The sequence below is a fragment of the Apaloderma vittatum genome, unplaced genomic scaffold (genome assembly GCF_000703405.1).
Source record: "Apaloderma vittatum isolate BGI_N311 unplaced genomic scaffold, ASM70340v1 scaffold7083, whole genome shotgun sequence".
NCBI lineage: Eukaryota > Metazoa > Chordata > Aves > Trogoniformes > Trogonidae > Apaloderma > Apaloderma vittatum.
In genome coordinates, this window is record NW_009708497.1 from 1 (window position 1) to 25,636 (window position 25,636).

A 25,636-nucleotide genomic window follows, 5' to 3' on the forward strand; every position below is an offset into this window, starting at 1 on the left:
GCAGCCGCCCGCCGGCTCCTTCCCCGCCCGTGGCCGAGGAGCTTAACGCTCGCCGCCTTCCCCACTGAGGAGCCGAGGGTGGGCACAGGCCCCCGGCCCCAAGCCCTCGTAACTACCTAGAAGCAGGTGTGCTCTTCCTTACTGTGGAATAGAGCCTCCTGGAGCTCGCTCAGTACCTCTTTAGGGGAGAGGCGTCCTCAGACTCCGGTTTCTGAGGGCTGTGAGAATAACTTGCCACCTACTCCCCCCTGCTACTGAGGAAATTCCTCCCCCAAGCAGAGGAGACAGCCCTTCCTCAGAACAGATAGGGCAGGGGAGTCTTCACAGAAGAAACCCCATATGCCCAAAAGAGGCAGTCCCCAAGGCAGAAATTAGCAGGAGCTCCAGATACTTACCTAGTGATTTTAATTATTTACATCAGCTCAGCAGGCAGCAGAGAAGGCAAAATAAGGGAGAGAAAGCAGAGGCAGGTTTAGATATTCTTCCCTTTCCAATTGCTCTTAACCACTGGAGATAAAGGCAATTTCCAGTACTGACCTCATCCTCCTTCATCCCAAGGAAGATCCGTCATCCCCTAATCCCAAGAGGGTTTTCATCAAATATCCTGTGCAAGGAGAGAAGACATACCTGCCAGCTACAGGGACAGGAAAAGGCAAATTTTACTGATAATACCCACAGGGATAGCAAGAATTTTTTCAGAGAAAGAGATTTCCCCTCCCTTAAGGACGAGGTGCTCCTAGAAGAAAAAGACATTTTCAGGTAGGGAGATTGGGGAAATTGATCTCTGAAAAAATCTGACAGTCAGTGAAAAGGCTGTCTCCCAGGGGAACACCCCTTCACTAGTTAGCTGCCAAAAGGGAGAGAGGATCTCCATCGTGAGATAAAACCAGCAGTTTTAGGGGACTGACAATACCAAACATTGTTTTAATACTCAAGATTCTGATTGGATCAACAATCCCTTCGCCCTCAAAATATTTCTTCAAGAAGCTCTTGGAATAGCTGACAGCAATGCTGTGAGGATGGATCTCAGAGAAGAAGTGTGAAGGGCAGCACCCCAGAAACCAGCACTGAAGATAATCCACCTCCCTCCAGAAAATCTTCCAAACAGAGTAAGTGACCACATTATATCACCTCTCTATTCCTAGCTGTCCTTCTCTCTTGCCTCCTGTCCTTGTTTTCCTTGTCTCTTCTCTCACTCTATCTCCTTTCCTTTTAATCTTTTCTCTGTGTCTGAACCTCTCCCCAGGCTTCTTTTTCTCTGTATCTTTCTCCATCTCTCTCGTTTAGCTCCCTTTTACTGCTGTATGGAATTGACCTGATTCTTTCCCTCACTATTTAGCTTATGGAAGACCTTTAATTGTAAGAAACCTCTCTGCCCTTTTCCTTCTACTTTCTTTCACTGATGTATTCAGCCTAGGCTCAGCCCTTATACCACCAATGTGAAATTAATTTCTGTCATTTAGATGTCATTGAGAAGGATAATACTGTCTGAAAAAGCATTGAGGAGCAGTGATTTGTAGTGCTCGTGACCAAGGATGCACCCATGGGGTTGGAGTGTCAGTCGTTCTCCATGTGGGTTCCTACTACGCTCGTAGCTGTGGGAATAAAATCATTGTGTGATGCAGACCTCGCTATGCTGGGGAGCTGAACGCACAGATCGCAGTGCTGGTACTCCTAGGTGTACCTGGGGGCTGTGGGATCAATTCTGGAAGGAGTGCCCTTGAGACTGGGTTTTGTGGTGCTCAGGAGCCTGGGAATGAAAATTGTGACAGTGCTGGTGGAACCTGCTCTGAAAGCCAAACGAAGCCATTCTGTTGCCACCAGTCTTCATCTGTGTTTTATGCTGTGTTCAGGGGCTAGGAATGTGAATTCTAATGCTAGTGCTGTGGTGAGCCGAGCTGGCTGCTTTTTGTAAATGAGGCAGTTAATATCCAGTCACAAATGAGTATTCTGACACTAACGTCGTGATTTTCTGAGAAATCAAGTCTGAGGGAGGCTTCATCTCAAATGAAGTCAAAGCAGATTCCCACAGCAGAAGAATCATGCCTAAGTATATCTCACCTGAGATATTCCTCTTTCTGTTCTCCTGTGAGATAGCAGTGAGGAAATCCAAGATCAAAGGGTTCTTGGCCAGGACAGGAAAGAACCCTTCTGGAACCCATTTGGGAGTACAGTGGTTAACAGGGAGTCCCTGAAGAGGGAACTCCTTGGTGTAATTTGCTAGCACGATCAGACAAAAGATGCCAGGGTCCTCCGAAGTGATTCCTCTTTCTGGAAGAGAATTTTGACAGTTATCTGTAGCTTCAGAAGGTGCCTCTTTCTAAGGGAGGGCTGAGCCATGAGGTGTACATATGTTCTGGGGGTACTGTTAGATGCCCTCCTACCTGTTGCCCTATGATTATGCAATCAGCCTGTTTTGAGTACAACTGTGTTATCTAGCACAAGGCAAGAGATAACTGAGGCATTTTGGCCTTTGTACATTCAAGGGGATAACTGACATTTCATGTTCTTGAAGTTCATTTACCTACACTTGTCCCCTTCCTCACAGTAATGACTTGACATTTTTCAAGTGCTTTTGGCTCTGATGGATGCTAGGGCACTTTACAGAATATATATGCCAGCCTTACAAAATTCTAGACTTCCACAGCAAGTATCTTTCTGCATATGAGACCTTTTTTTTTCCCATTATTAGTGATAAAAGTCAACATTTTATATTTTCTGCCTGAGTTTTAAATATTCACAACAGACATACAAGGCTGAAAGTCGTATGCTGTAGAGTAATTGTTATTTATTTGTTAATTGCTGACAGGGCATTCAATGCTGACTTGGACACACAAAATTAACACAATCCCTGCTCTGAAGATTTTGTAGTCTAAAACACAGATATACAAGAGATAAGGCATACTGATGAATTTAAGGAATTGAATAATTTTTAGACACCATAGCTCTTCAGTGTGATCATGGTATTTGAATCAAATGTTTATCACAGGCAAAAATGCAGCTTCCTCTGAGGTGAAATACTGCAGCTGCTCTGCACCATTTGTTTTATACAAAAGTATCCATAAAAGAAAGAGTATTATTTGTCTTCATAAAAGTGCAAGTACTTTTATAGACACATTTAAATGAAAGTTCTATGTCTTTAAGAGTTTATATTAAGAATGTCAAACCCGAACACCTAAAAGTAGACTTTAAAAAACATTTTTAGATAACTAAGTAAATAGCCTAATTCTTAAATGCCCAGGAACATAGAGTTGGCTTCAACAGAAGCAATGAAGTCTTCAACACGGGAGTAAAGAGTCATGCATGTAAGGGTTTGTAAATTTAAGTGTGGACGTTCATGCTTCCAAAAGTTGACTTTTTAAGTTGAAGTTGCCTGTTCCTGTCCAATGGGCACTCCTCTCCCATCTGAGAACTGAGTGTGTGGCCTTTCTCAGGTAAAATGAAATGAGAAGGCCAAGAGAGTTATGAGAAAAGAATTACATTACTGAAAGATCATACGGTTATAGTAATGTTTAAGTATGTGTTCTGTAAGTGCTTTGGTTGTATCTTGAAATCTGGTTCAGTAGGCAAGTTTCTAGGATAGAATAAGGATTCAGAAAAGTTGGAATTAAATACAGTAAACAGTTTGATGGATCTGGATATGATTTCCCAGTCTGAGAAAGGGTTGTGACTACTGTAGTAGTTTTTTTTTCTTTTTTTTTTTTTGGCTATAAAAATATAGCTGAATGCTAGTGTCTCTGAAGTTTTTTCTTACCACAGGTACAGGTGTCTTTGCTTACTACCTCCTCCCCTAAACTTCAGCTCACTTTCATATAGCAGGAGGTTAAGACTGCATCACAGTTTGGATCTTTGGCCATTTAAGTGTTAGAAAGGAGGTACGGTTAATGGCAACTGTGATATGGACAGCTGTCCCTCAAGAGCAGGACTGAGCTGATTATCTCATTTTACACAGCTGTCGGATAGGAATTACATCTCAGTCATTAGCAACAAAAGGGTGAAATGGTTTTGGACTAGTTTTTTGATTTGCTTCTCCCAACCTTGGGAGGAATTGTGATCAGTGACTTTCACATTGAGCCATCTCTGTTCTGTGGTAGTCCGTTTGCAGAACCTGTTGCCAAGTGATGCTTCAGAATTGAAACTTCAAAAAGTGTTGTTTCTAGCATTTTCAGTCTAGAAGAGAACTTTGAAAAAACGAGTAGTGCCTAAATTAATAGGCAGACTAAATGGCATCTCTGAAATGTTTGAACTCTCCAGTTCTGTTAACACTGAAGCCTAAAGCATGTAAATACGTATTGCTGGCTGTGCACATCGTGTTATTTAGCAAGAATATCCAGTTGATATGTTCAACCCCAAAGTGCTTATCATCTTGGTAGGAGTCATTATTGCTACTTGCTATCTGTTTTGCTGGGTTTATTTCTCTCTTCCTTCTAAGGGATGTATGATGGATTTAAAAATCTGTGAGATATTTCTGCCCTGTACTCATGTTTTCACTTTTAAAGGCGGTCTGTGTATGTCTGTCATGGAGAGCAAGCACGTTGCAGTATATTTTCACAATTAAATAATCGCAAATTTTCATTTTAAGTTTGAAGTGAAAATGCAAAATACTGGAAATGTTTCAAAATTCAGAGACCTCGCAACAGAGTTTAGAACCTATTTAATGTGGTGCCCTGTGGTTCTTTTCTAAGAGTTGGACTAGACTAGAAGTTTTACCCTTCTGTCTTTGACCTGACCTCTACCTGATCCTGTTAGGAACATTGGAGTTGGTGTCCTAAAGGTACACCACACAGATTTTGCTAGTTCCTGACCTATTTGAACCCTTTCCTGAATCCCATCCCAGGCGTCCTAGCATCCTGTCACAGTCAGGTTCCTCTCCTGCACCTTTAAGGCCCAGCATGTTTCCACCCCACCTACTACTTTACTCTCATTTCCACCTACACCGCACTCCTCCTCCCGGTTATCTCTGTACTGCTCTTTGCATTTAGTTTTCCCATTTGGCATTCTGTCCTGTGGTCCTGTAATATCAAAATGCTGCTTCTCTCGTCATCAAGTAAGCATCCTGCATCTCTTCTCTAAGATTCTTCACTGGCAGGAGTCCTTTCTTACTTTCTTACATCTGACAGGCCCCGCTCTTAGTTCCGTATCTGCATTTTGACCTGTTCTTGGCTTGGCTTTTGTTCATTTATATGCTTGTGGACACAGAATGTTTATTGTCTGATATTATGTCAAGAAACCTGTTCTTTTTACCATTATGTAATAAACAGAGTTTTGTTCCTCTGAAAATATCCAGTTCTGCTAGGCTGGGGTACAGTGCTTTGTCTCCATAATCCATATGATTCATTCATTCTCCCACCTTCCCTTCTCCCCTGCCCCCTTCCCTTGCTCAGGAATAGCTGGATTTTAGTTGGTTAGAACAAAAAGCCCTTGCTTTATGTTCTCTGGTTCCTTTCAGTGCTTTAGGATCTTGGGTTTGAGAACTGGGGTGAAAACTTTTTGCAAGGCCAGGACCTCTTTCCTCATCTGTATAAGCTGGTCAGTTTACTTGGTGTGAAGTCAAGAAATGAGGGAATGTGTGTTCTTTTTTGGCCCTTTTTTATATGTAAGTCTGAGTAATGAAGGAGAGGGGGAGATGGTGAGAGCTTTTTTACCTCGAGGAAAAAAAATATTTGCTTTTTTACAATTAGCAATTCAAATCTTGTTTATGCTCTCTGCTGTATAAAGACTGTAGCTGATTATAGCAGAAATATGTAATTACTGTTAAAAGTTCAAATCTGAATAATTGAGAAGGAATCTGAACTCTTTGTGGTCACAAAATAAAGGAGCAAAGTTTCTGAATTCTCAGTTTCTCCCAAAAAACCATTGTTAAGTAAAACCAAAACAACTCTCCCTCCCCATCAGGAACTTGCAGAGAAAAATAAACAAGCTGCTAAAATAGTTACCTCTGAAATTCTACATGAGCAAAGCAGACAAGGTTTGAATGTAGAGAACTGGGCTGGGGATTTGGGAGACCTGTGTTCTCTGCATGGTTCTGCTGTTCCTTTGCTGGCTGACCTTGGGCTGCACGCTTCTCCATGCGTGGCTTCCTATTTATTCTGGAATAGGTTATTGATCCTTTATAAGGATGAAAAACACTTTATAAAGGCTGTTCTTCTTGCTCTTGATTACCTTAATTACACAGTGACATTGAACTCAAAACCTCTATATGCCAGTTTTCATGACATTAAAAGAAACAGTCAAAGCATGATGCCTCAATTAATTTTTGCTTCATGGAAGAACTCCTGACTCCAAAACTGAAAGATCGTGTACCATATCTGCAGTCTAGGACTGTTTTTTACGTTGACTCAAGTATAGATATTCTGACTCCCTTGAAGCTTCTATGACCTTTTCTTGGCCAGGTCTCAGGGTCTCTATTCCATCTTCATCCTTCTTGGCTTCCCTGCTGTTTTTGACACTTGATCATGCCCAGTCTTGAAATCTTGTCCTCTCTTGACTTTTGTGTCAGTATTTTCCTCGTTTCCCTCCTACTGTTCTAGTCATTTGTTCAGTAGCTTCTGCACTAAGCTATTTACCTTCCTTCATTTACTTTTTCGTAACTCAGGCACGAAGACCCACCTCTGGTATCCTCTTTTTGCTTTTCTTTACTTCCTTCATGCCAGTAATATTAAATTATGCAACTTGGCCTACTACCTTAACATCTTTTTTCTGAATTATTTGCTGCAAGTTAAGGACTGCTGAGGCCAAGATGGAACTCCAGAAAGCTCCTTTGAGATTTCCCTTTGTTTCCTGCTTTCCCATATTCCGAGCCTCCACAGTTGGGCATCTAACATGGATTTCCTCGCACTCTCCTTGCTCTGAATGTTCAGGGTAGGGAATCATCTTCCAGTGTCATGGCCTGAGTCTCCTGCTTCTTTCTGAGTCTCTTTGGGTAACCCTTGTGCTTTTTCATTCATTTACCGTCTGGGTTACTGTTAGCTGTTCTTGCTGTCCTCTGGCAACTGTGTTACCTTCTTGTCCTGTTAGAAACACAATTACTGAAGCGGTCTTCGTGGTGCCTTTTCTCAGCCTGTTGCCACCTCCTGCTTGACAAGCCTGCTCACTCTTTGTCTATCATCCGCTACGTAAGGTTCCAGCTTCTTGTGCTCACTTTAAGGGACCTTCACATTTATGTTTCTTCCATCTCTGTTGCTGTCTCTTAATGTATTGTCCCTTGCTCTGCCAGCAACACAAGCATGACAGTGTGCTTTTCCATTTCTTGCATGAGCGTCTCTTCACATTCTTCCTCAGCTGACTCATACCTTGACACATATAGGAAAATTGCCAGCCAATAGAGGCCAGACATACTGGAAACTACTTATTTGCATATTTGAAAATTATTCAAAAGGTCTAACTGATACTCAAGAGGTAGTTGTCTTGCTACATGTACCCTCCTCTCTCTGGCTTCTTTTGTGTGGAAGGATGATTACAAAAGTAAATAAAATCATCATAAGCAAGGACGCAACATATCGAAGACTAGGAAGGTCAGAGCTGGAGCAGAGCAGTACTTACTCACATTTGCAAGGTGGCAACTGTGGCAAGTATAGTTGTGAAAGATGGTGCTTCTTTCAATGTCGGTAAGGAAATGAAGAGGAGATTTAGTTTGAGGATGATACCAAAACGGAGTATTTTATGAATAGGTTGCTGAAAGCCAAGTAGCAGTACTAGCGTTCTAACCCAGAAGAAACTGTTAATGGATGTGTGTTCTTGCTGGTGTTGTTCTGAATCTTCTTGACCTTCAAGCTTGTTACAAATCTTTACAAGTTATGAGCCTGACTAGAGGTTGTCAGGTATTTTGTCTCCTGGAAGACAGTTCAGGCAGTTTACTTCAGAATAACAGCTAACAGCATAGTGAAAAGGAATTCTATTAAAACAGTGGTTGAGATCCAGCTTATGAGCTTTGCGTAGTATTACTTGATTCTTCTGATCATTCTCTTCCATTTAAGCTGTGCTTTGCCTTCAGACCCCTCTTTAACAGATTTTTCTGCAGGGCTTTGGTAATCTTAATTCTGCTGTGTGTACATTTTGGCCATGGGGTAAACGACTAAGTCTGCACTTGATACCAGTTTCCTTATTTTCTGTGAATTCAGTATGCAATTTTTGCTAGTGTTTGGTACCTGTTTCCACAAGTGGGATGGAATGGGTTGTGGCTTGTTTCAGCAACTATTGCAGAGTTCATATTGACTAATCTGTTTTCAGTGGTTCAGCCTTTGGTGAGCAGGTTCTGACCATTCGCAGTCAGATTTTCATTTTCACCATGCCTGGCTTGCACTCAGTTAGCCCTGGGAGGTCTCTTACATAGAAGCTTTGTAGTATTACTATTATTAAACTGCAAAGTTAACAGTAACTTTTCACTGATCAACCATTTTTTTTAATGGGAATAAGAATATAGTCTTCCTTTATAAGTGCATGTTGCATTTTTTTTACTTGGGTTTCTGTACCTATCTATTGCAATGATGTAAAGATCTTCTAAGCAAGATATTCCGCATGCTGATCTACTTCTGATATGGTCTCTAATTTCAGAGACAATCTGGGTTATCATATCAGCTTTTACATATCCTGTACTGAAAGTTTACTACTGGACATGATTCTGACAGGCAGCTAAAATGGAAATCCTTCTCTTCAACTTGGGTGCTCCCAAAAGGCTGGGGGAAATGCCTTCTCTTAGATGCAGGTTTTCTACCACAGACTTCCTGGTTTCCAAGGGAAAATTTCATTCCAGATATGTGCTTATAAATTTGAATTATTCCAAACCCAATAACTTTCTTGGTGTAAGAGTAATTATTCTGTTAGTTTTCTTAAAGCAAATGCCAAAGATTTCTCTTGCCTGCCTTGACATATATTTAGAACTACAGTTCCTATTTCTAATGATAAAATATTGCATAGTGGTGCTGAAGGTGGAGGGATGCAGTAGAGACATTGCTGCTGTGATGATGTATTTGCATTGTGCTTCTTCAAAGTGCTTGTTTTAATTTTATTTCAAATCTGTTATTGGGAGGGTTGTCATAGGACATTTGGCTTATTATTAGAATAAATCTCATATAGTAGTCTTACTACAAAGAAAATAATTTTCAGCTCAAAAGTATTTTAGGCATACTACTATTCTCAATATCATTTGCTGCTTCTTTTGACAGGTGCTACGTATTCCCCACTTTTACTTATACAGCACCGTAAATAAGTAAACTAATCTTAACTTTGAACACATATTTTCAGACTGTCTGAAGGGTCTCTGCAATGTTTGTGTAGTATTTCTCAGTGCATTTTTGCTACATGTTTATATACCAGACAACAAAAATATTTTATTAGTTGGTCTTATTAATTAAAATCTGGCAAGGCACTAGCTATGCTTGATCCTAGCTTTTCATGCCTGTAAAGATACTGCCTCCCTTGACATGAGAATAATTTAGACTTTGGCTGTAATGCCATCTGTTGATAAGTTTAAGTAAACAGGTCAAGTTTTGTAAACTATACCATTTTGTCAGCTTTGTACAAAACGAGTACATAATTGCTTTTGGAATTGGATCCTGATATACTTCCAATGTGAGTGTTTTGGTGACTTTATAAGTCCCCACAAGACTTCATGCTTCATTAGTAGCAAGAATGCATGCACAATCAGTGCTGTTCATTCACTAAATTCAAAATACAAAATTAAACCCTGCTTGTGCATCTTTCACAAAATGAAGGGAATTGAAAGGTTCTCTGTTAAAATGTGCTATTGTGACATTTATGTAATTAGTAACTACTATGAAAACTTTTCAACTATTATAATAAACTGTAATAACTATAAATTATAAACAAAATTTATTTTCTTTTTGTTTTTGTTTTTTGTTCCTCAGGACTTAATATGAACCCTATGTCACTGAGACTTCTGTTTGTTAAAGGAAAACACTTATTTATGTGATAATTGGATTATAACAAAACAATCAGGCCAGTGATTTATATTAAGCTCTACATGGTCTAAAAGTTTTCATCTTCTTCCAACTCTGATTTTTCAGTACCATCTTGGTGTGCTGCGTTGTAACTTGTAGCAGATTTCCAGTTCAGGATGCCGTAATTATTGTACTACCTGTGTTTCTTTACACAGAACAGCCATCGTGCCCTGTGCCCTAAGTTTTAAGTCGGGCTGTAGGGTCAGACCGCTGCGCAGTGGATGGCCGTGGGTTGTGTCAGTTCATCTTCATAGAGGTGCTACGACACTGTGTGCTTTTAGATGGCAGTAACTTCCTTTGGTTGAATTCTTTTTTCCCTCTGTGTTTCACGACTAGCGAGAACTGTGTGCCCCCATGACCACATCTGCAAGCCTATAGTTTATTGGGAAAATGGGGTTTTTTTGGCTTGTTCTGCTGCTCCCAAAGAAAGGCAGCCTGGTCCTAGGGTAGGACAATTCCTTCTACCTCTTTGCCCCAGGGACTTGTTTTCCTCCTTTCCTATGGCACTGGAAACAGAAGCATACTTCCAAACTGCAGTGCCTTTCATTTGATTTGCTGATATACTAACATGACACCTACCACTCCTTTCAGATTACATTTCATTTTATGAACAATACCCAGCAGCCTCTCTCCTCCTTGTTTCTGGATTTGGTTTCAGAAACATCAGTGTTACCTGAATGTTTCCACAAATAATTACCAAAATGGTAGATAACAATTTCAGATTATGCAGGTAATCAGTATCCTTATTTCTGATTTCTTAGATGAAACAAATATCTCTCAGTGAGAGTATGTGCATAGAGAAGATAAGATTTTTAAGTGTTAAAAATTCCTGCTCTCTTAGTTCACACCTCCTGTTTTTGAGGGAAAGTACATGCCTTAAAATGACAAATCTCTTCCTGTCAGAATTAGCAAAATTGATTCTTTTCCCCTTTCTGTATTGGCATAAGAATATGGGTTTCTTGCCTGTGTAATTTAAACAAATATGTCAAAATTGCCTTTTTCTACCAAAGTAGAAGCTGTCCATTTCTCCATGCATGTGGATTTCTTATTTGTTACTTTTCTTCCTTACTTTTTGAAGAAATTTCCACTAATTGACGTCACACTTGCCTTTCTGCTTCAGAAAGGTTGCAGTCAAATAGTTCTTTTTGCCAGTTTGTTGAGTTTGAGGGTTTTCTGTTTGTTAAATGCCATTAGAAGCTGTGTGCATCTTGGCATGTATTAGATGGATATTGTTACTTAGATCACTGGATCTGTGTTTCAGGCCTTAGTCTTACAGGTGTTCTACAACAATATCTCACTGCTTGGTAGTCTGCTGTGCATTTCTTCCTTTTCAAAGTTTATGCTGAAAAACCTAAGTTGAGTCTCCTTTGAATGTTTTGCCAGTACTGTTTTTATCGGATTGGAATAGCAGCAAATAAAGCAACAGTGAACATAAATATGGAAAAGTAAATACATTGTGCATTGCCTACATTTTCATTCATTGTATCACTTTGCTTTGATTGGTCAGCCTTTGAATTTTGCATTAGAGAATGTTTTGGGCTATGAATATTTATTAACTGCTTTCAGTATGACCCTCAGAGTGCTTTCCCCACATTTTACACATTTTTCAGTCCTGATATATAAGTAGCAGTGATCTTGGATAAGACCTGACTGGCTTAGAGCGAGCATTTGCAGGATAGCAGGGCCGGCAGAGTATGGATTTCTTCATCTGGGCTGGACAGATCGTAGCTGGTAGGAGGAGACTGGTTTGATTTGCTAGTTGCAAATATTCAAAATAAGGCAGTAGCTTCCCTGGAAAGCTGTAGTGAAGTATTAGAAGTCACAGGTGAGTTAGTGGTTATAAAAGGCATTTGGTGCTAGGATTTTCTTTAGTGATTAATATGTTTTTCTTCTCAATCAGATACTCACCTGTTTAGATGTCATTTTGGATCACTGCTTGGTTGTAATTTTTGCATCTTTCTGACCTGTCTTGACTTAGAATTGCTTGAAGACTCCGCAGCCAATTCCCAGCTGTTGATAGTGGTTATGATTTGGCTACCTTACCGTTGGTTTTCAGAGTAAGACAAATACTTAAACAGATACCATTTCACATGTAAAGTGGCAGATTGTGAATTCTGATTTTCGACTTTCTTCTTACTTCTTCGAAGATAATTCTGGCTTTTTTTTAAACACCCTTGATTTCCGTTCAGCATGTTTTTAGTCACTAGTACTTTTTTTTGCTTTGTTTGAGTGGTATCATAAGAGAAGAGTTTGAAAGAAGATTTACCAGGCAATAAAGTAGGAAGGGAAAGTTGGAAGAATCAACTGCTTTGATTTGACTTCAGTCTTGTTTTATCGTACCATTAAGTAGTGTCAAGCTGGTGTAATGAGGTGAATGAGATATGCAGCACAAATTATAGCAAGTATTACTGTTATAGTAAGTATTCTTTCAAATAATTTAGTAGCCAAGTGCACCAAATTATTTTTGTACTGACAGTGTTCTGAAATTGCCACCTTATCTAAGGTTTGACTACACCTGATTTATTACAGATGCTGTATTGCCACGATACAGACTTATAAATCCAGTAGCATGATCAAGTTCAAACTTGGAAAAACAATATTATTCCACCACTTTGAAATTTCCCATGTGATTGCTATTGGGGCTGAGTCTTTACTTTCTGTCCTAAATTACTGTGTAGCGTATATATTCTTAAAGAGCTATTGTATTTTACTGAAAAGTAGTTGGTTTAGTACTGGGTGACTAGTGTGTATGAATACACAGATTATTTTTTTTATTATTTTGTGATTTTGTTTTCTTTTCAAAGATTTTTATAAACCAGGGAATGACAATATTCATATTCTTAGCATGGGAGTAATGACACCCAATTCTAACTTTGTTTGTCTCTGACAAAGTGTGTTTTACACAAATACACAAAACCATGTGTATTTGGTGATGGGTATGTTGCATATCAACCTTACATTTTACTGCATAGCAAATCATCTCAAATGCTCTACTGAGGTAACCTGGACAAATCTGAAGCTCTGTGAAAACTGCAGTGTTTTCTTCTGCTTCTTGTATTTCTTATGTTTCACATTGCTATCTTAATCTGCCATAGGCTTTTATAACCTAATATTCTTGATTTCTATGCTTGTATTAAAAAAAGGGGGGGGGGGCTGACAAATATGTATTTATTTTACTTTGGATTTGTATTGTTAGCACAACTGATATAATGGTTTAACATGCATATGCTAAGCAGCAGTAATTTGTTCTCTGATTGCACTGTGGAAATTAAAATTTATATGAGACACATTTCCAAAATGAAGCATTCAACTGATATTTAGTTCATGTTTGTTTTCTCTGAAGTTGAATACAACTTTTAGTGATGGCTATACCTGTAAAGTTACTATGCAAACATAGAAACTTCCAGTTACATGGATACCTCAACACTGTGTCGGTCCCCAATGGATAAAAAAACATTGTTGCTTTCCTCTTGTATAATTCAGGAAGGTATAGTGCTGCCTTTTTTTTTTTTTTTTTTTTTTTTTAAAGTTTAAGATGTTTCAGATTAGATCAATTCAGCCGAAAAGGGAAGGCCTTTTGCAGCTCTGGTCGTGTAGCTGGCTGGGTAGCAAGTAGTCATCGCTATCATATGTGATAGCGTGGCAGATGAGTAGATAGATAAGTTAGTAGCAGTTAGAAAGACTTTTCCTTTCCTTCACAGACGGAAAGATGTTTCCACTCACTACAGATACTGTAGAACTGCAATTTTACTTTTCAGTCTGTGCCTGCATCTAAGTGCCAATGTTAGCTGTGTGATTAGGAGGTGTGTTATGAGCCCAGGGCTTTGGAGCCACTGCTTGTGGTGGTTGAGCGATGGATTTTGTTGGGGTATTGTGTAGGCGTTTGAGCCTTAAGAGGTGTGATGAGCACCAGCATGCAAATGGAAGGTTTAGTGCATACAGACATGTTGGAGTGTAGGCTCTCAAATGCTTTTGTGCTCTGAGAGCCCTTCAGTGCAGAAGTGCAAGGTATAATACCTGTGGTTGTGGGGGAAGAATGGGGAGCTTCTGTGTCAAAATGCTGGGTGCCTGGATCTGTGCATCCACACTGTGTTATTGTCAAATACCTATTTTTAGAGTGAGTGTCTAATTGGTATTCATGCAGATGGGTGTCTCCCTGTCTCATCTGATCCACTCATCAGAGTGATGCACTTGGTGGGAGGTGTCTGCTGATGACTCTTTCCTAAGCAGAGTGTGTTTGTGTCGGTCTGTGCTCTCTTACATGTATGCATGTGTTTAATCTGTTACATGAGCGTGTGTGTAAGTATGTGCATGCGTGTTTGTGCATTTACATTCTGTATGCGCTGGCATGCTCAAAGATAGTATTGGTTAATCCTCTAAAAAGACTAATTTGAAGAATGAAAGATGCAGAACTTGCAGCCCTTCAAGATGTGGTTTTTCTCTTTATGCAAAGAATCAGTGCAGAACAGTACAGATTGTGGCCATGGAAACTTAGCTACCTCAGTCCAGACTTCAAGAGATCGCTCTTAGTAAGGTGATGCAGCCAATCATGAGTAAGAATGATGATCTTTCTGCTGCCTTGACTACTACAAAAGACAGCATACAAGTTTGTGTGCTAAAGGTACAAATTCATACAAGTTCACACTACAAAAGTAATTGTTAAGTAGAAAACCTTGGGTGCAAGTGCTAGCCATTTTGGGCAGATGTGATTATTTTTATGAGGGGAAATACATATGTACGAGAGGAAAGATCCTGTGTCTGTTTCCACCCTGTGGCAAACTTGTTGTCTGAGTTTGGACAAGTTAACTTTTTCTTATATGTCAGATTTGGGGAAAATACTTGCCTATTATATTGTGAATTAAGAAAGATTTAATTCAATAAAATTGTGTGTATATTTAGGAAAAATGGGTTATGGTAGGCAAAGCTTTAACTATTATGAGCTTAATATAGTCTATTCCACCTCAACATGGTAGATATAATTATCTATATATAGTATTATGCATGATCTTGGTGTTTAAAAATGAGATATGTAATCCTAGCTCTAAGGAATAGGATTCATTATAATGTCACTTGATGCAAAAAAGAGGCTAGGCCTCAGAGAGAAATGAATTTCTGCCCAAATGAAGATAATCACAGTCCTGACTTTTCCAGATGATCTAATTAAATTGCGGTTTGTATGTGGCATGAAAGAGTATTCCCTTTTAGCTATGATTTTCCTCTTACCTGACACAGTAAACCTACCGGATGCTGGGTAATCTTGATGAAGGGTCCCAAGGTTATATTCCTTATGTAGTAAAGGACTGAATGTGATACAGCTGCTGAAAAGGCTCTGTTTCCTTTGAGTAGATCTTAGTTCTTTATCTGGGAACACTTTGGATGCTTTGGGTAAGACCATCCTAGCAGTGTTACCTTCGGCAATGTCCCAGCTGCTATCAGCAAGGACAGTCCTCCCAGAGACACAATCATAGGCCTTTTGGGATGATTCTCTCTAGCTGTGTATAAGGTATATGAAGTAGGATGATTTTCACATAGGTATTTGTGATAGGGGGAGAAGTAGAGGAAGGAATGCAAATGGATGTTTCTGTTCATAGACTTTGCACTGTTTATATCTCAGGACTTCCCTTTCTGCTCCTTTCTTCTCACAGATACCGCTTCCAGCATCATGGCCTCTGACCTGGAAAGCAGCCTCACTTCCATAGACTGGCTCCCACAGCTTACTTTAAGGGCTACTATTGAAAAATTAGGGGGTTCGTCACAAGCAGGACCTCCAGGAGCTGCCCGAAAGTGTCCTCCAGGCTCACCGACAGATCCCAATGCCACCCTGAGTAAGGATGAGGCTGCAGTGCACCAAGATGGGAAGCCACGTTACAGCTATGCCACTTTGATCACATACGCCATCAACTCATCACCTGCCAAGAAGATGACTCTTAGCGAGATCTATCGTTGGATCTGTGACAACTTTCCCTACTACAAAAATGCTGGTATTGGTTGGAAGGTGAGGACTTGCATTGCTTAAGTACCCTTTTTGCCTCATTACAGGTCTTATTTTCTTAATTTGGTGCAAAATATCCCCACTAAACAAACGACAGATGTGAAACTGAATTGACCAACTGGAGAAAATGCAGAGTGAGAAGTCCCATTTTGTCTGAGAATTTTGTTGTATATATATGGTGGCTCCTTAGGAAGGAGCATGCAGAAAATCTGCTACCACACTACCAAAAACCAAGAAAAAAAAAACAGCACCCCCCCAACATCACTACACACCTTTGCATCACACTAATACTATGTTCCGTGCACTTTTGTAGAGGTGTAGATGGTTCAGCCCCTTGTTACTCATACTAATCCATCCCTCTCCTTTCCACAGCTTCTGTTCTTCTCCATTGCAGGTAGATGTAGTGAGCTTTGGCTTTTTAGTATGCACAGTCTTTCTCTGTTTTCTCTCCCTGTTCCCGGGCATATTCAGAAGGCTGTATGTTTTTGTGGTAGCACTTACCTGTATCTCTTACTCTCTCACCAGAACTCTATTCGTCATAACCTCTCTCTGAATAAATGTTTTCGGAAGGTGCCTCGACCGAGAGATGATCCTGGGAAGGTAAGAAATCTGCATGCTCCTGGGCCAGCAATTTTAAACTGCAGGGAATAAGCTGGGGTTGCCCTTTCTAACTCATGGTTGGAATTTGAAACCTAAAGTGTAGGCGAAAATGGAAGCAGTAGTAAGATTTACTGCAGTGCTTTGGCTACAGAAGCATTCACTTAAAGGGAACCTGTAAAGGGGCCGTAGTGGCTTTAGCAGTTATTTTTTTTTTGTCCGTGATCTTTGGTTGACTTTAAAAATACTGGAAGAAGGAAAAACAGGTGTTGAGTGTACTTTGTTAGTTTTATTTCTTTTTCTTCTTGATCTTTACGTGTAAAATGTGGGTCTAGTCCAACCTGTTCTATTATCAAAGACCGTAGTGGCTATTGGTGAATAGCAGGACTATGAGGTGACACCATGGGTTTCATGGAAGTGAGAGCAGAACCGCTTCTTATTCAGACTGCAAAACATTTGGTATTGGGCAAAAAATTTCACCATCAGATAGTTCAAATCTGTAGAATCCAAGTAAAACTCAGGAATTTAGGAATTTGTTGGCTAAGTAAGGGCTAATAAAGCTCTCTTAATATATATAGATTGGAAAGGGGAATTGCTAGCAAAAACAGGACTTGCCATCTTGGCATGCAGATACTAATACTGTTAAAAAAACAACAAAAAAAGCCCCAAACAAACAAGCAGAAGGAGATGGTGGGGACAGGAAGCCATGTATTTAGACAGAAAGATTGTCTCCTTGCCCCTATCCTAAAGTTACCAGAAAGGGCCACTTGCTCAGGCCTTTTTTTTTCAGGTTATATTTGAAGGACTAAGTGGTATTCAGCTGGGATATATAAATGGAAGTAGTATCACAGAATCACAGAATGTTAAAGGTTGGAAAGGATCTCAACAGATCATCTAGTCCAATCTCCCTGCCAGAGCAGGATAACCTAGAGTAGATCACGCAGGAACGCTTCCAGGCAGGTTTTGAAAGTCTCCAAGGAAGGAGACTCCACAACCTCCCTGGGCAGTCTGTGCCAGGGCTCTGTCACCCTCCCAGTGAAAAAGTTTTTCCTTATACTTTTGTCGTGGAACCTCCTATGCCTCAGCTTGCAACTGTTGCCCCTTGTCCTGTTATTGGACATCACTGAGAAGAGCCTGGTCCAGAACTGGACACAATATTCCAGACGTGGCCTCACCAGGGCAGAGCAGAGGGGCAGGAGGACCTCTCTTGACCTACTAACTACTCCCCTTCTAATACACCCCAGGATGCCATTGGCCTTCTTGGCCACGAGAGCACACTGCTGGCTCATGGGCATCCTGCTGTCCACCAGGACCCGCAGGTCCCTCTCCCCTGCGCTGCTCTCCAACAGGTCACTTGGTACTCCAAATGGTACTTGGGGTTGTTCTTTCCCAAGTGCAAGACTCTACACTTGCCCGTATTGTATTTCATAAAATTTCTCTACACCCAGCTCTCCAGCCTGTCTGGGTCTCACTGAATGGCAGCACAGCCTTCTAGTGTGTCAGCCACACTTCCCGTATCTTTGAAGTTCACTGCGCAAAAATACCATTGATTATATTGCTTATTCCAGGAAATCTTAAGTGACTTCAGTGTATGTGTTTGTAGATATTCATTGGTGTGTTGGGCTGGGATTATAATGAAAACCTGTCCTGTGCTTGTCACTGATTATTCAGACTTCAGCTAGAGATTACATGAGTTAAATCACACTCGATTTCTCTCTATACTTATTCAAAAAACAACAGACATAATTATAGACTATTTGATGTTAAAAGGGATCTTTGGAAGTCAATGCACACCCCCACTCCCCTCCTAGACAAGGACAATTAGGTTGGGTCATAGAGGTCTTCGTTGAGTTTTGAATATCTCCAAGGATGGGATACAAGAAATGAACACTTGTTCCAGTGCTGCACCAGCATCATTGTGAAGAAATTGTTATTTCTATCTGACTGTAATTTCTCTTGCTGTAACTTGTGTTTGTTGCCTCTTATTCTTGTGCTCTGTGCATTTTTGAGAAGAGCTTGAGTCTGTCTTCTTTATAATCTCTTTACAGAGTTGAAGACAGTGGTTAGACGCCCTTAGACTTGTCTTGTCCAGGCTGAACAGATCTCTGTGTGAACTGCTTGTACATCATGTGTTTTAGTTGCTAACCGTCATGGTGGTTCCTCTTTGGATGTATTCTAGCACATCAGTGTCTGTCTTGCACTGGGAACACCCCCAAATGGGCACATAGTTCAAAGTCAAATTTCACAAGCATGGAAAAAGAGTGATCCTCCTAGCTGTCTCTGCCCAATCTGAACACCGAGTTGCTTCTCTTCAGTCATGTTATGAGGAAGGTACTGAAGGGAGTGTGCAGGCCCACAAGAGCTGGTCTAGCTTAGATCAAAACATCCTTTGCTCTTCTGGGTGTCCTGTCTCAGTGTGATGGAAATGTAGAGCTTTCTGCCTTCTACCAGTAGCATCGTACCTCATTGTTCAATACAACTCAGTGCATAAGAGGAATTTTTTTCCATTACCCAAGTCTCGGTTGCCTGATGTTCTGGCGGGTGGTCCCTGTGGTGTTAATGTCTAATTGGTTTAATTGCATTCTTTGAGTAACCCCATGCTTCAGGAAGCTCTCTGATTTAATCATGCATTCACGAATGGGTCTTCTTTCCAGGGCTCTTATTGGACAATAGATACGTGTCCAGATATATCTCGCAAGAGGCGGCATCCTCCAGATGATGATGTAAGTGTTGTTCTTTCCAGACAGCATGGAGCAGGAGGGAGAATTCCCTTCTTGTTCCAAGGAGTCCTTCCAGCACCAGACCATGGTACCGTTTTGGGGGCAGGGTGTACAGATGGGGAGAGAAAGGCTAGGCCTGAACGAACTAGCATGCGTCTCCTGCTGATTGGCTGTTGTTGCTGCTGTTCAGTAGCAAAATTGATCTTGTTTAAAGTCCTTTATCCTGACTCTTCCGTGACTAAGGCTCAGTCCTTCTCTTTTCTAAGCCATGACTTCTACAGTGGAGGAACAGGCTTCCCGTCTGCAGTTTCACTTCTCCATCTGTTTTTGATTTTTGCTCCTTTCCTTTTCTCTTTCTTCCCCATCCACAGATACCACAAGACTCCCCAGAGCAAGAGGCCAGTAAAAGCCCCCGAGGGGCTGTTCCAGTCAGTACAGAAGCCTCTTTGCCACCTGAGGCCACCCCTCAGCTGTCGCTCCAGAGCACCACCCCCATTGCCAACTACAGTCAGGTGAGCAGCAGGGAAAAGTCTAGAAGCCTTGGGGCTGGACAGGGGGGGAGGAGGAGAGGAGGAGGAGTGCACGAACAGAAAAACAAAGTGGTTAGAAGAGAAGGAATTGTGAAAATAGTGACAGAGAGGCACGAATAAAAAGAAGGGAAGAAGCTGAAACTGCAGAGACAGAAAGTAAGGAGGAAGTGAATCTGAACATGGGGATAAGGATAAAGGCAGAATGGTATTAGGTAGCTGAAGAAAAAGCTGAGCCGGTGAGCTGCTATGGGAGGGTGGTGGTTGATTTTCCTCAAGGAAAATGGCATTTGGGAAGATTTTTTGAGAGATGAGCTAAGTGATTAGGGACATCAGTGCGTGTTCTACCTCTGTGTAGTCTCTAGATCCCTCTCTCAAGTTACAAAGCCTAGGCCTTAGCCAAAGCTAAAGGCCTTGCTTCTACCTTCCTCAGCAGGGTGCAGGGCCTGTGGATGTTGCCTCTACTGTAGCAGGGGGGCAGGGCCGTGAAGGCGCTGATGTGCCAGCCCCGCTGTACAGTGCCAACCATGACTTCAAGTTCTCCTACTCTGAGATCAACTTCCAGGATCTTAGCTGGTCCTTCCGAAATCTCTACAAATCCATGCTGGAGAAATCATCTTCTTCTCAGCACGGTGAGTAACTATATGCGTCATGTGGGGTGGGCAGGTATCTGCCCACACAGTCTTGTCCACTGATCTATCCTTGGTATCTCTCAGATCTTTCCTTGTTTAGGAGTCTGTGCAAACAGACTTTCCTTCTTTGGCATGCTGTAATTAGTTCTGGCAGGAGCAGATAAGAAATCTACATGTCCTTTATCTATTGCTCCCCCTAGTTCTCTCAGAATAAAGAGGATAATGATTTAAAAATACCTTGTGTTGATACAAAAGCAAATACTAAAATGGCAGAAGCTTAGAGAAATGAAGTCCTGAAGAAAAGCATGTCAGAGAAGTATTCAGAATCTGTCAGGATAGAAACCATAAGAGGAAGGGGATTATTGCATGTGGAGGTAATCCAAAAGGAGAGTGGAAAGTCGTCATTGCTCTGATCTGTTAAAACTGGGATTGTACAAGGCCTTGGAGAGTTGAGCTTTGTGGCTTGAGAGTGCGGAGAGCGAGCCTGCAATGCCGGTCATGGCTTGCATTTCTGGGGGTGAGGAAGCAACCACCAGAGGGCAGAACGGCTGCAGGAATGAGACGAGATGTCCACGGAAAACACTTCAGAAAAATGTACAGCTGTTGTTCCTGCCTTTAAACACTTCTAAATATTAGTCTGGTGTTAAATGGAATATATTACTACATGAGCCTCTCACCTATGCTGTGAAACATCTTCTAGTGCAGGCAATTTGCTACTTTAGGAGAAGCCTCCTGAACGTCTAGCTCCAGTGAAATAAAAATTTATTACTTTTACTGCTTTCATTATGCTGGCACTTGAGACTCCTAGTAGGAACCTGTTGTGTGAGGTGTTGTAGAATGAGCAAGCTACAAAAATGCAGAGAAGAACCTTGACTTATTGTGTGCCTCTGCTTGTAAAAGCTTAGCAGCAGCCTGTTTTTTTTTCTCCCCAAATCTTCACCTATAAGGTAGTCTAGGGAAACCTGGTGCTTTTGAGGAAACTTTGTGAGCAACCGTTGCATTGGGATGGCAGTATTCATCCTTTTGCCCCATCACAGTAGTAGGATTGATTTGGGATCTAGTGAAAAACAAGTTTGCTTGTGGATGCTCAAGTAAGGGCACGCAAAGTAAGAAATGGTAGCTCCAGTTAGTGGTATGTAGTGCCCTTCACTGTGATTTTTTTTCCCGGAGGATCCCCAACATAAGGGTAGAATGAACCAGGGAAGCAGACATAAGGGATACACTGAGCACCTGATGTGGGGAAGAATCGAGAATACCTGATGCCCTTGCGTGTAGGGGATGCCTGAAGTACAGAAGCACAGAAATGGCACACCCAGTGAGTCAGGAGAAATAAAAAGTAATAAAGGAGCCCTGATGCGTGCAATGTGCTCTGTGTACGAAAGCAGTATAACGTGTGACCTCTAATGATCTGTGCGAGAAAAACTGTTCAGGTTCCCAGCCAGGCTGCTTGTGAGATGGGAACTTAAGGAAGTTTTTGGTAACAGCAAGTCAGATTTATGAAGTTATCTGTTTTCTAAATGTTTTGTTGATTTAAGTTCGATTAATGGTGATTTCTAGGTAAAAAACATGTGCATGACCTTTCAGGAGAGCATGGATTACTTTGGTAAAATAGGAATAATAGGAAAAATCCAGGGGGAAATGTCAGTGCCTAACTCTGTACTAGAATTTTAAATCCTACTGGGGCTTTATTGTAGAGCCTTTTGTTTTGAACAGAATCTGGAACACAGCTGAGGGCATAACTGTACAGGTGATAGTTGTAAGCAGCCTGTAGAGGGAACTCCAAAAGCTTCATAAATAGCAGTATGAGCAGTGTGAAATTAGAGATGGATAATTTAAGCAGAGATCTGATCCAGGCAGCTCTTAAAGCTCTCTCCTCTTTTACTTGGCAGGTTTCTCTTCTCTCCTTGGTGACATGCAGCCCTCCAATCACAACTACTACATGTACCAGCAGCAGCAGCAGCAAGGCCCTTCCTCAGTGGGTGCTGCTCCCCCACTCCACACTCCAACCCCAGAGGGGTGCCCATCCCAAGGGGGAAAGCAGCAGGGTGGTGAAGGTTATGGCCCTCCACCAGTGATGTCCATGCACCCACCCCCAATGCAGCATGGAGGCTACCACCAGCATCAGCAGCACCACCCACACTCCCACCCACAGCAGCAGCCACATCAGCACCAGCAGCAGCAGTCACAGGCTTCAATCAACAGTGCTGGCTTTGGTGAGTCAGGGGTGACGGAAAGAACAGCTGGGGAATGGGAAGCAGTGAGGAGCCCCCAGACAGAAATTCCACAAGCCAGCTTTCTCTTAGCAGTGCCTGCACTGCATATGAAAAAAGGGTGAACGCCAGATATGATTGAAATCTGAGAGCAAAATTGCTTCCCTGCTGGAGGAGAGGAGGATCCATCCACACTGGGTTTGGGTTTCTCTTTAGATAATGATGCAGTCAAGCAGGATAAAGTCAGGGCCTGAATGAAGAAGGAGGCACCATCCCTCGTCTTCCAAGGGAGAAAGGATTTCTAACTACTGCAGCATCAGGCTCCTTGGTGAAGAGGGGCCTTAAGGGGTGGAGGGAAAGGATGGTCTGTACTGGGATAATCTTGTCCCCATTTATTCCAGCATTTCCCCCTGATTGGTGCTCCAATATTGATTCCCTGAAGGAAAGTTTCAAGATGGTAAACCGGCTGAACTGGTCTAGCATTGAGCACTCCCAATTCTCAGGTAAGTGTTAGCCTAGTGACTAGGACCAGTGACTCAGTGACTAGGGCTGTAGTCTAGAATAAGCGAGTGCTGTGCCCGGATCTTTTTTCAGTGTAACCATGTCAAGTCCATGGGCTTCTCAGTGACTCAGATCTCTCTTTTCAAATGAGGTGTCCTCCTTTATGGGTTCTGTTAAAGACCCTGAAGCACTGGAACACAGCGGGAATTTGGAGCAGGGGGAATTAATTCATAAAAGTATGTCAGAAAGCTAACTGAGATTTTTCCCTCCTACTCTTCCTTACCTGAGTCAGTGAGACAGATCCTACATATGGAGCTCTCCAGGAGTTTGGTCACAGATTCGAAGTGATGAAGTTGGGTTTGTGGGGAGAAGGTAGGATTTAGGGGTAGAAGACAGAAACAGGGAAGACCACGGTGTGAGTGCCATCTTTGACATTGTCCTTTGTCCCCTGCAGAGCTGATGGAGAGTCTGCGCCAGGCTGAGCGGAAGAACTGGACGCTGGATCAACACCATATTGCCAACCTCTGTGACTCCCTTAATCACTTCCTTACCCAGACTGGTCAGCTCCCTCATCTGGTTGGCCCACAGCAGCCCCCTCGAATCTCTGATTCTTGTGCCCTTAACAGTGGCAAACAGGAGCAATCCATGAACCAAGGTAATTAGGAGGGAGACTAAAATGACATGTAAACAAAGGCCTGATTCCGTGAATATCCTAAACCGTGTGCAGCCTTGCCAGGCAATGTAGCCCTGACCAACTTGATCCTAGGCTGTCAGAGCTGATCATAGCAACTCAGTTTCTTCTGGCTTTAAAGAATTAGGATGTCCTATGTCTGTGGCACAGACAGACCATTATTATGTGATGCATGCAACCTCTCCAGGCAGAAATATACTTAAAACGTAAACCCGTAAAAGGAGGAAGGGGTAGTGTGTTTTGTAGGTGACAAACAGAAAGGAATGGCAAGGTAGAGAGCTTGCTCTTCCAGATAGCAGGAGCTGTAAAGAAGAAAGCACTTGCACCCATGTTGGAGAAGTAGTGACTGGACAAGGAGTAGGAGGATGCACTCTGAAGACAGCACAGAGGATATCATGGTCTTGATAGAACTGTGATGGTGTGTGTCATCTAGTACTGAACTAAATGGATGATATTGAACCAGCCTGTGGCATTTCTGGATGAAAATTTTCTTCTTTTACAATAATAGAGAAACTCCTGCTGGTTCCAAGAACAAGATCCCTGGCCAAGCTATAGCTTGCAGTTAGGACCCAACAGCTGAACATCTCCTCAGTATCCCGTGGGTCTGAGTGAGTTGCTCCATGGCTGAGCTGCCACCCAGTCAGAACCAAGACAGCTGACCAGAATGTTAACAGGTTTTTGTTTTGTTTTGTTTTGTTTTATTCCTTTCCTTTCACAGTGAACTCCTATGGTCAGCCCCAGCCTCCCCATCTCTTCTCCGGGCCATCTCCTATGTATCAGATTTCTACCCAGGACTCTCCGGGATATAATCGCCCAGGTAAGGAGTGACATTAATGCATATTATACCAATAAGCATTAAAGAACTGGTTCCCAAGCCCTTTGTGCATTTCTCCCAAAGCACTTACTCATGAAATGGAGCACTGAGGGTAGAGAGGCGGCCTGGACTGCAGGGGACCCTCCATTTAGGGTCCTGCCATAGTTACGACAAGGTTTAAGATTTCAGTGGCCTGATTTCTTTCATTTCACATAAATAGTCTTCTAACTCAGCCTCACTCTTGGTTACTTGAGGGCAGCTTTACATTAGAAGCTTATGAAGTCCTTTTTGCTCTATCAGCTGTCAGCTCTAAGGAAAGTTAGAGAAAGGAAAGTTAGAGGCTGGAACTTAATCTCTCCTGAAGCTGCTGTGGAGAATTTCATAGCAGGCCACCTACAGGTATTGTTAAGTGCTGTCTGATGGAGAAACTTGTGCCAGTAGTGTTCTTGCTTGTTAGACTCTTGGTAGGGAGAAGACCCAAATGCCTTATGCCTCAGGTTGTGCCGGGGAAGGTTTAGACTGGATATTAGGAAAAAATTTCTTTACTGGAAAAGTGGTGAAACAGTGGAACAGGCTGCCCAGAGACGCGGTGGAGTCACCATCCCTGGAGGTGTTCAGAAAACGTGTAGACGTGGCACTTCAGGACATGATTTAGGGGTCATGACGGTGTTGAGTTGATGGTTGGACTTGATGATCCTAGAGGTCTTTTCCAACCTTAATGATTTTATGATTCTTTTCCCAAGGGCCCACTGTGAAAAAGCGTGATGTTTTTCATTCTGACTGTTTTCTTTCCTTTCTCTCCTTCTTGTTTTTGGCTCAGCTCACCATCTGGTCCCTCGGCCTCCAGGGCCTCCTCCAGGCGCCAATGAGGAAATCCCCGATGATTTCGACTGGGACTTGATCACCTAGCGAGTTACAGACTTGATAGCCCGTCCTTTGTGAAGGACGCGGGAGGGGAGGGGGACATGGGGTAAATGGTGCCAGCACCACCCT

The 25,636-nt window shown here is 42.0% G+C and overlaps 1 protein-coding gene across 2 annotated transcripts; it reads left to right on the forward strand.

The window, feature by feature from the left end:
* Window positions 1–15,615: 15,615 nt before the first annotated feature.
* On the forward strand, window positions 15,616–25,632 carry FOXJ2 (forkhead box J2). 2 transcript variants are annotated; one of them, XM_009866572.1, is made up of 10 exons: window positions 15,616–15,954; window positions 16,477–16,551; window positions 19,203–19,271; window positions 19,640–19,780; window positions 20,229–20,427; window positions 22,317–22,640; window positions 23,039–23,140; window positions 23,593–23,793; window positions 24,548–24,646; window positions 25,464–25,632. In XM_009866572.1, exons 1-10 carry the CDS (start codon window positions 15,622–15,624, stop codon window positions 25,550–25,552), a joined length of 1,632 nt encoding a protein of 543 aa, XP_009864874.1. In that variant the 5' UTR covers window positions 15,616–15,621; the 3' UTR covers window positions 25,553–25,632. The 2 variants fall into 2 exon arrangements, with proteins under 2 accessions (XP_009864874.1, XP_009864875.1); XM_009866573.1 differs by having other exon boundaries at window positions 15,622–15,954; window positions 20,232–20,427.
* Window positions 25,633–25,636: the final 4 nt, after the last annotated feature.

Excerpts from the sequence above, each read along its gene's own strand:
- FOXJ2 (XM_009866572.1), top strand. The coding sequence starts at position 15,622 with ATGGCCTCTGACCTGGAAAGCAGCCTCACTTCCATAGACTGGCTCCCA. Across the intron at positions 20,428-22,316 it reads ATCATCTTCTTCTCAGCACG|GTTTCTCTTCTCTCCTTGGT; the intron begins GTGAGTAACTAT and ends TTTACTTGGCAG. Across the intron at positions 22,641-23,038 it reads AATCAACAGTGCTGGCTTTG|CATTTCCCCCTGATTGGTGC; the intron begins GTGAGTCAGGGG and ends CATTTATTCCAG.